General features: G+C 45.8%; 1 protein-coding gene across 1 annotated transcript in view; it reads right to left on the bottom strand.

Moving 5' to 3' along the window:
- Window positions 1–16,120, bottom strand: part of clns1a (chloride channel, nucleotide-sensitive, 1A) — a 50,932-nt gene that overhangs the window by 21,290 nt on the left and 13,522 nt on the right. The window contains exons 2-4 of the mRNA XM_078222531.1: window positions 14,659–14,795; window positions 12,942–13,061; window positions 8,753–8,878 (exon numbers count right to left, since the gene is read on the bottom strand). Coding sequence (XP_078078657.1) covers window positions 8,753–8,878; window positions 12,942–13,061; window positions 14,659–14,767 — 355 coding nt within the window. The 5' untranslated portion in view covers window positions 14,768–14,795. The remainder of the gene's footprint in view (window positions 1–8,752; window positions 8,879–12,941; window positions 13,062–14,658; window positions 14,796–16,120) is intronic.

Below are 16,120 nucleotides of genomic sequence, written 5' to 3'. Positions count from 1 at the left end.
CCTGCTTCTAGTTTCTATGAAATTTGAAACTTTTGGTTTTTCGGCCTTTGAAAGAAAGTGCCAAGTACAATGCACCCTCTAAGTTGTGCTGTGCAATGGGCAATAGGTCAGGCATGTAACAAACAGGCTGCACACAAGATGAGCGAATGGGTGACCAAGTGGCAATGATAAGGAGCTCCGCGGTACAACAAGGGGGCTGAACTATTCTATATATTCTATAGGGGGAACACTGCTTGATAATCTAACAGAGCCGTAGAATCCTGTAAACGGTAGGGACAAGGTAAACATGAAAAAATTGTTCCAAATTCAATTGCAGGAAGAGGACCAGGGGTACACAGATGGAAGTAGTTACAGGCGTATTCAAGATGATCAGAAATCCTTCACAAAAAAGTTTCAACACATGAATAAACCCAGGAATCGTTCATTAACAGTACTGAAGATTTCTGCTCCAGAATTTGCCGCACCCCTAGCCAAGCTTTTCCAGTACAGCTACAACACGGGCATCTACCCCACAATGTGGAAAATTGCCCAGTTATGTCCTGTACACAAAAAATCCAAACCGGCCAATTACCGTCTCAATCATTCAACAACAACCTACTCATGGGCAGCTCAGTTTGGATTTCACCAGGGTCACTCAGTTCCTGACCTCATTATAGCCTTGGTTCAAACATGGTCAAAAGTGCTGAATGTCAGACGTGAGGTGAGTGACTGCCCCTGACATCAAGGCAGCATTCGACCGAGTAAAGCATCAAGAAGCCATCGCAAAATTGGAGCCAAACGTGGCACAAACGAAGATGGTTGTGGCTGTTGGAGGTCTATCATCATCATTCATGACTCTTCAGACATTGAAGCAGTCTATGTTCAAATTCAGCAAAATATGGACAATACCCAGGTTGAGACCCTCCCCCATTCACCATCCTGACTTGGAAATATATTGCTGTTCCTTCGAGGGCGGCTCAAGGGCACAGTGGTTAGCACTTCTGTCTCACAGCGCCAGGGACACAGGTTCGATTCCCGGCTAGGGTCATTGTCGTCTGTGTGGAGTTTGCACGTTCTCCCCATGTCTGCGTGGGTTTCCTCCGGGTGCTCTGGTTTCCTCCCACAGTCCGAAAGACGTGTTGGTCGGGTACATTGACCGTGCTAAATTCTCCCTCAGTGTACCCAACAGGCGCCGGAGTGCGACAACTTGGGGATTTTCACAGTAACTTCATTGCAGTGTTAATGTAAGCCTACTTGTGACTAATAAACAAACTTTCACTGGGTCAATATCCTGGAACTCCCTCTCTAATTGTGGGTGTACCTGCAACTCAGGGATTGTGGCACTTCAAGACGGCAGCTCACCACCACCTTCTCAAGGGCAACTAGGGATGGGTAATACAAACACTGTTCTAAACTAAAAGCAAATCACTGCAGTTGCTGGAATCTGAAACAAAAATAGAAAACTCTGGAAAATCTCAGCAGGTCTGACAGCATCTTGGGGAGAGAATAGAGCCAATGTTTCAAGCTTGGATAACTCTTTGTCAGAGCTGGTTTAGCCAGTGATGCCCACATCCCATAAAATGAAAAGAAAATTCAATCAGTTGTTGCAACGGTCATAGAATCCTACAGTGCAGAAAGAGGCCATTCGGCCCATCGAGTCTGCACCAACCACAATCCCACCCAGGCCCCATCCACATATCCCTATATATTTACCCACTAACCCCTCTAACCAATGAATCCCGGGACACTAAGGGGCAATTTAGAATGGCCAATCAACCTAGCCCGCACATCTTTGGACTGAGAGATGGTGATAGAGGAGTGAGTGGCAGAACTTTGGGATCATTCTGGATGGAGAAGTCAAGATGGGCCAAATGGACTTCCCTATCAGTAATAACCTTGTGAACACTTTGGTGGGTACTGGGATTGGCAGCAGTCAGCAGAATGTGGCAAAGCATTTGCAAGGTGCAAGAAGCCAATCACTCAAATATACTTGTTTAATTCCTGCAATGTGCAGCTGTCGATTATACCAAGTTAGCGAAGATGAAGAAAGCTTCTGAGACGCCATTCTAAGCATTCTGAGTCATATTTCATGGATGTAGATTTAAAAATAAATACAATGTGGAAAACACCAACTGCCCAAATGTGGCTTGGAGTAAAGTTAAGTTTATTTATTCGTCACAAGTAAGGCTTACATTAACAATGCAATGAAGTTACTGTGAAATTCCCCTGGAGCTGCTTGTATCGGGGGGATCTGCTGTCACGGTATGTCACGCATGTCTGGTTCACGCTATCCTCACACATTCACACCTGCAACCGCACTGTGACATCTGTCATTCAACTACGTCCAGGTCGATCCCACTTTCTGCTGCACCCCTCTTTGCCCCCTGGAAGAGATCTCTGTTGCTTTTCAGCTCTGATCAAATGGTTGAAATACTGACATTTTCTTTTCTGTTTAGTTTTTTTCTCTTGCGCAATTTCAAGCACCCCTATTCGTCTTATGGCCTAGATATGGAATTTTCAACATCAGACAGCATCCACATTTCAAAAAATCATAGAATCCTACAGTGCAGAATGAGGCCATTCAGCCCATCAAGTCTGCACCGACCACAATCCCACCCAGGCTCCATCCCCATAACCCCAGCTAATCCCCCTGACACTAAGGGACAATTTAGCTTGGCCAATCCACCTAACCCGCACATCTTTGGACTGTGGGAGAAACCGGAACACCCGGAGGAAACCCGCCCAGACACGAAGGGAACGTGCAGACTCCACACAGACAGTGACCCAAGCCGGGAATCGAACCCGGGTCCCCGGCGTTGTGTGGCAGCAGTGCTAACCACTGTGCCACCCCTATTTTCTTTCGAACATTCTTATTTACTGTCTAATAGGTCACTGAAAATCTTAAAGCCTTCCTTAAGATAGATAGGTTCTTGATTGATGAGGGGGTCAGGGGTTATGGGGAAAAGGCAGGGGAATGGGGATGAGAAAAATATCAGCCATGATTGAATGGCGGCGCAGACTCGATGGGCCGAGTGGCCTAATTCTGCTCGTGTCTTATGGTCTTAAAAAGCAAAACGATTCAGCAAGAGCAACAAAGCAAACTGAAGATATTCAACAATAGGTAGACTAAGAAAAGGCCAACTGACCCACTAAAGCCTGTATCTTTGACAAACCTACTCATAAGAACATATGCGTGGGTTTCCTCCGGGTGCTCCGGTTTCCTCCCACAGTCCAAAGATGTGCGGGTTAGGTTGATTGGCCAGGTTAAAATTGCCCCTGAGATGCGTAGGTTAGAGGGATTAGTGGGTAAATATGTGGGGGTAGGGCCTGGGTGGGATTGTGGTCGGTGCGGACTCGATGGGCCGAATGGCCTCCTTCTGCACTGTAGGGTTTCTATGATTTCTATGAAACAGAAGTAGACCATTCAGCCCCATAAGCCTGCTCATGATTCTGGGTCCCAACCTTTTCCTGCCTGCTCTCCATAACGACTCTAGGACTGTTGCGGCACGGTGGCACAATGAGGGAGCACACTGGCGCAGCGGTTAGCACTGCTGCCTCACAGCGCCAGGGTCCCAGGTTCAATTCCAGCCTTGGGTGACTGAGTGGAGTTTGCACGTTCTCTGTGTGGGTTTCCTCCGGGTGCTCCGGTTTCCTCCCACAGTCCAAAGATGTGCGGGTTAAGTTGATTGGCCATGCTAAATTGCCCCTTAGTGTCCCAAGATGTGTAGGTTAGGGTAAATACCTGGGGTTACGGGATAGGGTCTGGGTGGGATTGTCATCAGTGCAGACACGATAGTGCAGAAGGAGGCCATTCGCCCTGTCAGATTCCAGTGGATCTACCCGCCACACCACTCCCCTCACCTCCATGTCACTTAAGTCGGCTAGTCTTCTTCCTCTCGGGTCTTTCTGAACAACACATTCTGGAAAACTAAAGAGATTAGAAAGCTGTGCTACCATTCAACACTCGTCAAGACTGCTACTGGCATTCACACAGTTAGAGCCAAACTGTGAGCACTTTTTCTCCACTGGATTAAGGTATGGGGGCAGAAAGCCAGGCAGTCTTGCCAGGGTGTAAAGAAAAGGAAATCAATCTCGTCAACATGACAGTCGGCAGAGATTGAACACAGAGCCAATAGTTCATGACATAATCCACTTGCTCACAGACAACTGTTTGTGTTGTATCTTGCTTGATTGTAATTCCTCCCTCAATCGAGCTTTGGCTGAACTCGCAGGCAAAATAATCATTCTGTTCAAAGCCACAGACAATAAAGACCAACAAAAAAAGCAACTGTGACTAAAAACAGAAACTAGACGGAACAGGAGGGAGGTTCGGATGCATCATCAATTATCATAGAATCCCCACAGTGCAGGAGGCTATTTGGCCCATCGAGTCTGTACCCCCCACAATCCCACACAGGCCCTATTCCGGTAACCCTCATTTATCCTGCTAATCCCCCTGACACTAAGGGGCAATTTAGCATGGCCAATCAACCTAACCCGCACATCTTTGGACCGTGGGAGGAAACCGGAGGAAACCTACGCAGACACAGGGAGAACGTGCAAACTCTACACAGACAATGACCTGAGGCTGGAACCGAACCCGGGTCCCTGGCGCTGTGAGGCAGCAGTGCTAACCACTGTGCCACCCAAATGATTTATGATGATGCAGTCTGCAGGTCATCCATCTCACACTCCATAACGGGAGTAGCTGCCTTTTCTCCCCCTCTCTCTATTTTTATGCATGCTTATAGCTCAGTTTTCCAAAACATTAACTTGCAGTTATTTTTCACAGATGTGTACTTCCAGCACTTGCTGCTCTCACTTGAGAGAAAAAAGTGGCCTGGGAAGTGGAGGCCAATTGGAATTCCGTGAAAAGTATTGTTTCTTGCGTGCTGTACAGACAAAGCATACCATTCATAGATCATATAGGGGAGGAGAGGGTGCAGGTGTAGTAGCATTGTAAGGGAGTTTAAAAGAGTCAGAGTACATCTTTAAAAGCACAGAATGAGTGTAAAAGATAGAATGGGAGGTTATGCTGGGGACAGTTCGGAAGAAGTCGCCACGCTCCAGTGCCATTTTGAAATTGCAGTTAGCCTGCCTCCCCAGCAGAGAAGTGGAGATGCCGGGGCCAGCACGGTGGCACAGTGGTTAGCACCGCTGCCTCACAGCGCTAGGGACCCGGGTTCGATTCCCGGGCTTGGGTCACTGTCTGTGTGGAGTTTGCACGTTCTCCCCGTGTCTGCGTGGGTTTCCTTCGGGTGCTCTGGTTTCCTCCCACAGTCCAAAGATGTGCGGGTCAGGTGGATTGGCTATGCTAAATTGCCTCTTGGTGTCAGGGGGACTAGCTGGGGTAAATGCATGGGGTTCTACAGTTAAATAAAGGTAATTACAGGCGCATGAGGGAGGAACTGACAAAAATCGACTGGAAGCAGAGCCTAGTGGGAAAGACAGTAGAACAGCAATGGCAGGAGTTTCTGGGAGTAATTGAGGACACAGTGCAGAGGTTCATCCCAAACAAAAGAAAGGTTATCAGAGGGGGGATTAGGCAGCCATGGCTGACAAAGGAAGTCAGGGAATGCATCAAGGCAAAAGAGAGAGCCTATAATGTGGCAAAGAGTAGTGGGAAGTCAGAAGATTGGGAAGGCTATAAAAACAAACAGAGGATAACAAAGAGAGAAATAAGGAAGGAGAGGATCAAATATGAAGGTAGGCTAGCCAGTAACATTAGGAATGATAGTAAAAGTTTCTTTAAATACATTAAAAACAAACGGGAGGCAAAAGTAGACATTGGGCCGCTCCAAAATGACGCTGGTAATCTAGTGATGGGAGACAAGGAAATAGCTGAGGAACTTAATAAGTACTTTGCGTCAGTCTTCACAGTAGAAGACATGAGTAATATCCCAACAATTCAGGAAAGTCAGGGGGCAGAGTTGAATATGGTTGCCATCACAAAGGAGAAAGTGCTAGAGAAACTAAAAGGTCTGAAAATTGATAAATCTCCGGGCCCAGATGGGCTACATCCTAGAGTTCTAAAGGAGATAGCTGAAGAAATGGTGGAGGCGTTAGTTATGATCTTTCAAAAGTCACTGGAGTCAGGGAAAGTCCCAGAGGATTGGAAAATCGCTGTTGTAACCCCACTGTTCAAGAAGGGAACAAGAAAAAAGATGGAAAATTATAGGCCAATTAGCCTAACCTCAGTTGTTGGCAAAATTCTAGAATCCATCGTTAAGGATGAGATTTCTAAATTCTTGGAAGTGCAGGGTCGGATTAAGACAAGTCAGCATGGATTTAGTAAGGGGAGGTCGTGCCTGACAAACCTGTTAGAGTTCTTTGAAGAGATAACAAATAGGTTAGACCAAGGAGAGCCAATGGATGTTATCTATCTTGACTTCCAAAAGGCCTTTGACAAGGTGCCTCACGGGAGACTGCTGAGTAAAATAAGGGCCCATGGTATTCGAGGCAAGGTACTAACATGGATTGACGATTGGCTGTCAGACAGAAGGCAGAGAGTTGGGATAAAAGGTTCTTTCTCAGAATGGCAACCGGTGACAAGTGGTGTCCCGCAGGGTTCAGTGTTGGGGCCACAGCTGTTCTCTTTATATATTAACGATCTAGATGACAGGACTGGGAGCATTCTGGCCAAGTTTGCCGATGATACAAAGATAGGTGGAGGGGTAGGTAGTATTGAGGAGGTGGGGAGGCTGCAGAAAGATTTAGACAGTTTAGGAGAGTGGTCCAAGAAGTGGCTGATGAAATTCAACGTGGGCAAGTGCGAGGTCGTACACTTTGGAAAAAAGAATAGAGGCATGGACTATTTTCTAAACGGTGACAAAATTCATAATGCTAAAGTGCAAAGGGACTTGGGAGTCCTAGTCCAGGATTCTCTAAAGGTAAACTTGCAGGTTGAGTCCGTAATTAAGAAAGCAAATGTAATGTTGTCATTTATCTCAAGAGGCTTGGAATACAAAAGCAGGGATGTACTTCTGAGGCTTTATAAAGCACTGGTTAGGCCCCATTTGGAGTACTGTGAGCAATTTTGGGCCCCACACCTCAGGAAGGACATACTGGCACTGGAGCGGGTCCAGCGGAGATTCACACGGATGATCCCAGGAATGGTAGGCCTGACATACGATGAACGTCTGAGGATCGTGGGATTATATTCATTGGAGTTTAGGAGGTTGAGGGGAGATCTGATAGAAACTTACAAGATAATGAACGGCTTAGATAGGATGGACGTAGGGAAGTTGTTTCCATTAACAGGGGAGACTAGGACGCGGGGGCACAGCCTTAGAATAAAAGGGAGTCACTTTAGAACAGAGATGAGGAGAAATTTCTTCAGCCAGAGAGTGGTGGGTCTGTGGAATTCATTGCCACAGAGGGCTGTGGAGGCCGAGACGTTGAGCGTCTTCAAGACAGAAATTGATAAATTCTTGATTTCTCGAGGAATTAAGGGCTATGGGGAGAGAGCGGGTAAATGGAGTTGAAATCAACCATGATTGAATGGTGGAGTGGACTCGATGGGCCGAATGGCCTTACTTCCGCTCCTATGTCTTATGGTCTTATGCGGATAGGTGGGATTGTGGTGGGTGCAGATTTGATGGGCCGAATGTCCTCCTTCTGCACTGCAGGATTCTATGAAGGGTGAGAGGGCTAACCCACTGGACCACGGCTGTCAGTGAGAGTGGGCAACCACATGCTTTGGAAGTAATCCCAGAGCTACCTCCAACCATCTCCCAGCCATCGACTCTGTCTACACTTCCTGCTGCCTCGGAAAAGCAGCCAGCATAATCAAGGGCCCCACGCACCCCGGACTTTCTCTCTTCCACGTTCTTCTGTCAGGAAAAAGATACAAAAGTCTGAGGTCACGTACCAACCGACTCAAGAACAGTTTCTTCTCTGCTGCCATCAGACTTTTGAATGGACCTTCCTTGCATTAAGTTGATCTTTCTCTACACCCTAACTATGACTGGAACATTATGGGCGGCACGGTAGCACAGTGGTTAGCACTGCTGCTTCACAGCTCCAGGGACCTGGGTTCGATTCCCGGCTTGGGTCAGTGCCTGTGTGGAGTTTGCACATTCTCCTCGTGTCTGCGTGGGTTTCCTCCGGGTGCTCCGGTTTCCCCCCACAGTCCAAAGATGTGTGGGTTAGGAAGATTGGCCATGCTAAATTGCCCCTTAGTGTCCTGAGATGCGTAGGTTAGAGGGATTAGTGGGTAAAATATGTAGGGATATGGAGGTAGGGCCTGGGTGGGATTGTGGTTGGTGTAGAATCGATGGGTCGAATGGCCTCTTTCTGTACTGTAGGAATTCTATGAAATTCTATTACATTCTGCACCCACTCCTTTCCTTCTCCCCTCTGTACTCCATGAACGGTATGCTTTGTCTGTATAGTGCGGAAGAAACAGCACTTTTCACTGTATACTAATACATATGACAATAAATCAAATCAAATCAATAAACCCCAGCCACTTGGTTCACTGCCACAATGCACAATGTGTGCTACAACATGTACGCTGTGGTGGGACGGTAATGCAAGTCACACTCTGTGTCCAAAGGTCAACAGCAGAATCTTTTTAAAAGCTTCTGCAAACGAAGGTCCAACTCACAGAGAGGTCTCCGTAATGCAGCGTTCGGAGGCACGATAAGTAGCACCCTCACAGGCTTTTGGTTTTTAAATGCAAGAAAATTACAAGCCAGTGAAAATTATAGTTTTTATTTTTTGTTGAAATAGCTATTGTGCATAGAATTGACTTGGAAAAGATCTTACTAACCATGTGCTTCCACATCATATTCCTCTCCCTCTTCATCATCCTCCTCAAAATCATTCTCTGAGTCAGTGTCATCTGGGTCAGGGTGCAGGGCCTGGCAGTCACACATTGCTGTGAACATCGGCTCCACTGGAAAGGAACAGTTAAAGAAAGAGCTTGCATTTATATAGTGCCTTTCATCACCTCAGGACATCACAAAGAGCTTTACAACAAATGGGGTATTTTTGATGTGTAGCCACAGAATTGTTAATGCAGAAGGAGGCCATTCAGCCCATCGTGTCTGCACTGGCTCTCCAAATGAGCAGTAAGACTCAATGCCATTCCCCGGTCTAATGATCAGCTTAGAGGGCCGAAGGGCCTGTTCCTGTGCAGTACTTTTCTTTGTTCTTGGCCCTGTATCCCTGCACATTAGTTACTGCCAAAACGCAGGAAACACGGTCACCAATTTACACAGCAAACTCCTGCCTACACTCATGTGACAATGACCAGATAATGCTTCAGCGATGGGGGGTTAATGGATAAATGCTGCCCGGAACTCCCTGACTACTTCAATAGCAACGTGTGACGGGGTGTGGTTTAATGGCTTATTCAAAATACCACAGTTTCACCAGATTCGCTCCATCCTGCACTGAAGGTCTAACAGATTCCTGAAGGGTGAGGTGGGGAAGGACGGGTTAGTAATGTATATGGGTTGTGAGATGATACTGTGCTTTAAAGAAATGTATTTATATCATGTTTCCTGTGAGGGGTATGTTTAAAATACAGCTCTGCTTTACATGATGCCAATTTGTCTGGGCACCAGGCAGCTCACATGCTGAGAATGCAGGCTAATGATTGACTTTAGCTGGGGATGTGTTTATTTAATCTGAGTCAATGCATTTTTGTTTATTTGGTTTCCCCCCTGGGTTTCAGAGTAGGATTTTGGTTAGATTGATTGACAGAATCATGTGCTTAAGGGGAGAAGCTCAGCTTACAGGGAAAAGCAAGTCAAAACAGAAAGTGTTGGAAAGTCTCAGCAGGTCTGGCAGCATCTGTAACTTGAGAAAAGAGCTGACGTTTCAAGTCCAGATGACTCTTTATCAAAGCAATAGAAAGTGGGAGATATTTATACTGCAGGGGGAGGGAATGAAAGATGAGTCATAGCCACAGAAACCAGGGGAAAAGACTGCTAATGGCTGTCCACAGAGAGAATAAAGGGTGTGAATGGCCAAACGGCAGAGAAGCTGTAAACTGTGACAGATGGGACAGAGGTAGAAAAGGGGAAGTGCGGGGGCGAAAAGGCAAGGGAAGGGGGATGAAGTAGGGAGAAGGAACGACTGAAGGGGGGGGGGGGGGGGGGGGAGAGAGAAAAAAGACCAGCAATAAAAGGTAGAAAACAGTAATAAATTAAAATAGAATAGAATGAAAACAAAGGGGGCTGATTTGCCTCCCCCCTACCCTTATCTTTTGTCCCCCACTTTTCCTTTTCTACATTCTACCTCTGTCCCATTCCCCCCTCCCAAACATCTCCACCTGTCGCCACTTGCAGCTTCTCTGCCGTTTGGCCATTCACACCCTTTATTCTCTCTGTGGACAGCCATTAGCAGCCTTTCCCCTGGTTTCTGTTGCTTTGACTCATCTTCCGCCCCCCCCCCCCCCCTCCCCCCCCCGCAGTATAAATATCTCCCACTTTCAATGCCTTTTAGCTTTGACAAAGGATCATCTGGACTCGAAACGTCAGCTCTTTTCTCTCCTTACAGATGCTGCCAGACCTGCTGAGATTTTCCAGCATTTTCTCTTTTGGTTTCAGATTCCAGCATCCGCAGTAATTTGCTTTTATCCAGGGAAAAGTAGGCAGTTATTGCTGGGTTCTGAAAGAAGCAAGACGTGTCTCTGTCTCTCTCTCTCTCTGGAGGCTGTTTGGGACCTGCTAGGAGAAAATAGGGCTCTCTCTCCAGAGGTGTTCTGGAGGCTCAAGGACTGCCAAGCCCAAGTACAAGCATATAAGCCTGCGTGTTGATAACTGATTTTAAAGAGGAGTTTAAATCTATATGAGGAATATTGCTTGAATTGGGACTAATAGAGCTAGGTTAGCAGTTAAGAAACTTATCTTTTCATGTTAAAGATTTAAATTTGTAAAAGTTAAGCTAATTTGTTATAGTTAAACTGTATTGTTAAATAAAGTTTGTTTTCATAAAAGCTCCCTAGTGTTTCAATAGAATCACACCGGGAGTGAAATATCTTATCTTCACGCTAATGTCAAAATAGAAAAACTGTTAGGATCTAGTCGGCCATCATTACATCAGGGTTTCTGATCCGTACCTTAATAGTTGGATGAAATAAAGTTAATCTCTGGCAGTGAACTGCAAACATAAAAGCCTCTGTGTTAATGAAGTTTTATTTTCCAATAGCCCTGCAGAGAATTCGAGAAGTGGTTTCACTGCTTCAGTAGTCTCACAGTTATTCACGCTCTGTGAGAACAGTACAGAATTTTTCTTCTGTCAACCAACATAAAATGCCCAGCGGGGGCTGATGTGCAATCCTCTCGGTGTTCCCTCTGGAATACTAAGGCAATTCTATTGTCCCAGGCGATGTGTTGCTCATAGCTAAAGCTGGAGTCAAGCAAAGTGGGGCCAGTGGCCATGATCCTGACTACAAATAGCCAGAGAGCTCCACCAATTAGCACAAAGCCCACAGGATGACGCCTGGAATGGGAGACCATAGTTATCAGGAGAAACTTCAGTTACTGAGACAACACCTCACTACACTCCACGAAACTGCAGCTCAGTGGGCAGCATTCTTGCTGTCAGGGTAGAAGGTCGTGGGTTCAAGTCCTACTCCAAAGACTTGAGCATTTAATCCAGGCTGACACTTTAGGGGGAATTTTCCCATCCCGTCCACCACAGGAATCGTAGCAGTTTGGGGGGGGGGGGGCAGACCATGCAAAAGTCTGTTGACTTTGGGTGGGATTTTCCAGCTTTGGGGCGAGCGCGGCTGGGAAATCCCACCCTTCCAGTGCAGTGCTGAGAAAGTACGTCACTGTCAGGGGTGCTGTCATTTTGGACGAGGTTTAAACAGTGGTTCTGCCTGCCCTCTCATCATAGAAATCATAGAAACCCTACAGTGCAGAAGGAGGCCATTCGGCCCATCAAGTCTGCACCGAACACAATCCCACCCAGGCCCTACCCCCACATATTTACCCGCTAATCCCACTAACCTACGCATCTCAGGACTCTAAGGGGCAATTTTTAACCTGGCCAATCAACCTAACCCGCACATCTTTGGACTGTGGGAGGAAACCGGAGCACCCGGAGGAAACCCACGCAGACACGAGGAGAATGTGCAAACTCCACACAGACAGTGACCCGAGCCGGGAATCGAACCCGGGACCCTGGAGCTGTGAAGCAGCAGTGCTAACCACTGTGCTACCGTGCCGCCCTTTTAAACTCATGTGAGTTTAAAAGATCCACAGCATTATTAAAAGATCAGAAGGTGTTGCCCTGTGCAACATTTATCCCTTAAGCAATACCTGAAAGCAGATTATCTGGTTATTTAGCTCACTGCACTTTGTGAAACTATTGCTGTGCACAAACTGGCTGCTGCCTCTGCCTAGTTAAGGATCATCAGTACACTTTAAAAGTATTTAATTGCCTGTGAAATTCTTTGGGGTGACCCAAGTATATGAAAGGAGCTCAATAAATCCAATTTCTTTGTAATAGTTTCTTACTACTTTAAAAATGTCTAAATGATAGTGAACATGTGAAGATTGCTGTCTGGTTCTGGAGCCAGCAGACATCAATTTAAAATGGGAGCCCCAGGCAAGAAGGATGGATGGGAATTTTAAGTGGAAGATTGAAGGACAGAATGCTTTGCCACTGTGTCTCATTAAGGCAGATACCACTGCATCTTTTAAGGAAAATGAAATTGAAATGTAAAGCAGAGGTACAGTTCTTCAGCAGAGAAGATGGTAGAGGGATTAGTTGCTCCATTCAAAGAGCAAGTAGAGATGCAATTGGCGGAAGATATTTAAAACAGTCAACATGACTCGCAAATGTATATTGGAAAAGTTAAAGGCCAAGATGACCACAGCAGTAGGGCAGAGGTGGGGAGAGCTGGTTCAAATTCGTGACACATTCTGGAAGTCTCCTCCACATAAAGCGACTGACACAAGGAATGGGTTTCCTGCTAGGACTGTAGAGAGACTGGTACTCACAGGCTGTTTTATCCACCGGCACAAATCGAACCTCTGTGATTGGATCGCTGTCATCGTCATCCTCCCCCTCCTCTCCATCGGGGGCCTTTTCATCCATATTTGTTTCTTTACATTCCTCGGCTTGTATGCAAAGATAGCATTGTTATTTCAGCAAAGGTATCACTGTCGAGCAGTATTTGTTTTAAAAGCCAAAAAATAAAGAGTCAAATAGAAAAAGCTGGAATCCACTCAGCAGGCCAGGCAGCATCTGCGAAGAGAGGAAGGTACGGTTAATGCTTTAGGTTGACGACCTTTCGTCAGAACCGCGCAAGGTTATCGACCTGAAACATTAACTCTACCTTCTGCTTCTCTTTTGTTTGTAAATATGTTTAGCCAGCAAATAAAAGATGTTGTGATGGTCAAGTTCCATCAGAGCTGCCCAAATTTTTTTCTATTCACTCGTGGGATATGGGCGTCGCTGGCTGGGCCAGCATGTATTGCCCATCCCTAGTTGCCCTTGGAGGGCAGCTGAGATTCAACCACACTGCTGTGGCTCTGGAGTGACATGTAGGCCAGACCAGGTAAGGACGGCAGATTTCCTTCCCTAAAGGACATTAGTGAACCAGGTGGGTTTTCCTGAGAATCGACAATGGTTTCATGGACATCGGTAGATTCTTAATTCCAGATTTTTTTTATTGAATTCAAATTCCATCATCTGCTGTGGGATTTGAACCCGGGTCCCCAGAACATTAGCTAAATTTCTGGATTAATAGTCTAGCGATAATACCACTTTGCCATCGCCTCCCCAATCTCTGTTGCTCTTAGGGTACATATCATGGAACCACAAAGAAAGACTTGATATAGCTCCTTTCATGAGCTCAAGATGTCTTGATGTCTCCCAAGTGTTTTCCAGTCAATGAAACACTTTTGACGCGCAGAGCCACAGCAATGCAGATTACTTATTTTAGCTGCACTCTAAAACGGTCTAGTAAGCCCTTTAGTTCGAGGGCAATTAGGGATGGACAACAAATGCTGGCCTTACTAGTGACACCCACATCCTTTTAAAGATGTGACATGATAAAGGGCAGGAGGCGCCTGGTTTAATGCCTCATCTGAATTACAGAACATCCAACTATGCAGTAATTTGGATATTTATTCTCTGGAGGTGGACTTGAATACAATGTTCTAACCCGCAGGCAAGACAGCCACCGCTGAGTCACAGCTGATACTCGAGTTCTAATGCTAACAGATATTGGATTGGGTTATCCGATTTAGAATTTACTCACCAGTGAGGTACTAATGTCAAGAATAGTCCTCCAGGCTGATAAGATTCTATCAAGATCATTGAACGAGTGAGAGAAATGAACTTGAATGGAACCGAGCTGCTTGCATTTCAGGGGTCAAATTGTCACGGAGTTCAATAATCACATGTCAACATAGAAACAGAGATTGGACACCGTTGGGCTAGATTGGATAGACCGAAGGCCTTTTCCTGCATGAGATATGCTATGAAATGATTGGATGGCAGGGGGGACAGATGATTGACATAAGCTTTGATGCCCTCAGTCGAACAGTATGGCAAATCTACTCACTGCAGGTACTGGAATACTGCCACTAAACTCCATAAAAGGTAAATGCTTTCAAAAGTCATGGGGAGGTAGGCAAAACAGGACCCCCCCACCCCACAACCTCACTTAACTCCCCAGTTTAAAAAAAGATGAAAGGACACAAGCCTCACCTCCTAGCTTGGCATTCACCATCACATACAAGTGCTCCTGTGGATAAACAGTGGCATCTCGGGACACGGCATGTAAACTGATGGTCGGATATTCCAAGGAGAATCCCATTCCAGATCCATCAAACCAAGACAGTCGGCTGAAAATCAGAACAAGGTAAAACTTTAAGAAAAGGCTGGCAAACATTTTTTTTAAAATCTTGAAACATGATCCTTGCTGCTTCTAAGGTTACCCTATATCACAGGTAATCAGCTAAACTGCACAGCAAGTACAAGAAGCAAACTTTCCCTCAGAGAGAAACTAGCAAAATGTTCAAAGTCAAGTGCTGGTGTTTACACTGATATGGTCAATCGAATTCTATTTTTATTACAAGCCTATAACCAATGTTTTTGGGATCACACTCCGTGGAAACATGAGAATGGAATATCAGTAATTTTTCCCATAGAGGCTATTAATCCCTACAAGGTAACACCTATAAAAACGTACACTTGCTACACACTACACAGTCTGTACAATTACAGAAGCATGCAAAAACCCACAAGAAGGAAAGTACCGCGCAGACATATTACAGGGTGCACACAGATAATTGCTCCATTGTGCTCAATCTATCAGCATTCTACCTCTTATGAATTGTATCAAAAAGGATCTCCATAATGCCCCTTTTTGCTGCAGGTTCCAGAGGCAAGTCTATAATATCAACAACTTTTCTTTACATTGCATTCTTAATGCAATAAAACACTTTACAGAAGTTCCTTTAGAAAAATGTAATCAGGTGATAAACTGACACTGAGACAAAAGAATCGCCATTAGGGCAGGTTAGAGATAGGTTTAAAGGAACATACTAAAGGTTGAGAGAGAGAAGTGAAGGTGAAGAGGTTTTGGCAGGTAAAGTTTAAAAGTTTATTTATTAGTGTCACCAGTAGGCTTACATTAACACTGCAATGAAGTTACTGTGAAAATCCCCTAGTTGTCACACTCCGGCGCCTGTTCGGGTACACTGAGGGAGAATTTAGCACAGCCAATGCATCTAACCAGCACGTCTTTCAGACTGTGGGAGGAAACTGGAGCATCCGGAAGAAATCCACACAGATCCAGGGAGAACGTGCAGACTCCGCACAGACAGTGACCCAAGCCAGGCATTGAACCCAGGTCCCTGACGCTGTGAGGCAGTAGTGCTAACCACTGTGCTACCATGCCGCCCCAGTAATTCCAGAGCTGAGGAGTCACACAGCTAAAGACACAATGATGGGGTGAATGAAGTCAGCAATGCACAAGTGCCAGCAGAATTGAAGGAGCACGGACATCTTGGATGGTTGTAGATTTCAAAGGGAGAGAAAAGTGAGGTCAGGGTGGTGGTGGATGGGGGAATTGAAAACAAGGACGAGACAGACAATCAATGAACTTTATAGGGCACGGGGATGAAGGGAGGACTAGATACAAGTTAGGATACGAACATAAACAGAA

This window comes from Mustelus asterias, chromosome 10 (assembly GCF_964213995.1).
Source record: "Mustelus asterias chromosome 10, sMusAst1.hap1.1, whole genome shotgun sequence".
In the NCBI taxonomy this organism is placed as follows: Eukaryota; Metazoa; Chordata; class Chondrichthyes; order Carcharhiniformes; family Triakidae; genus Mustelus; species Mustelus asterias.
The sequence above is the reverse complement of the archived record's forward strand: the minus strand, read 5'-3'. Positions and strand labels throughout refer to the sequence as shown.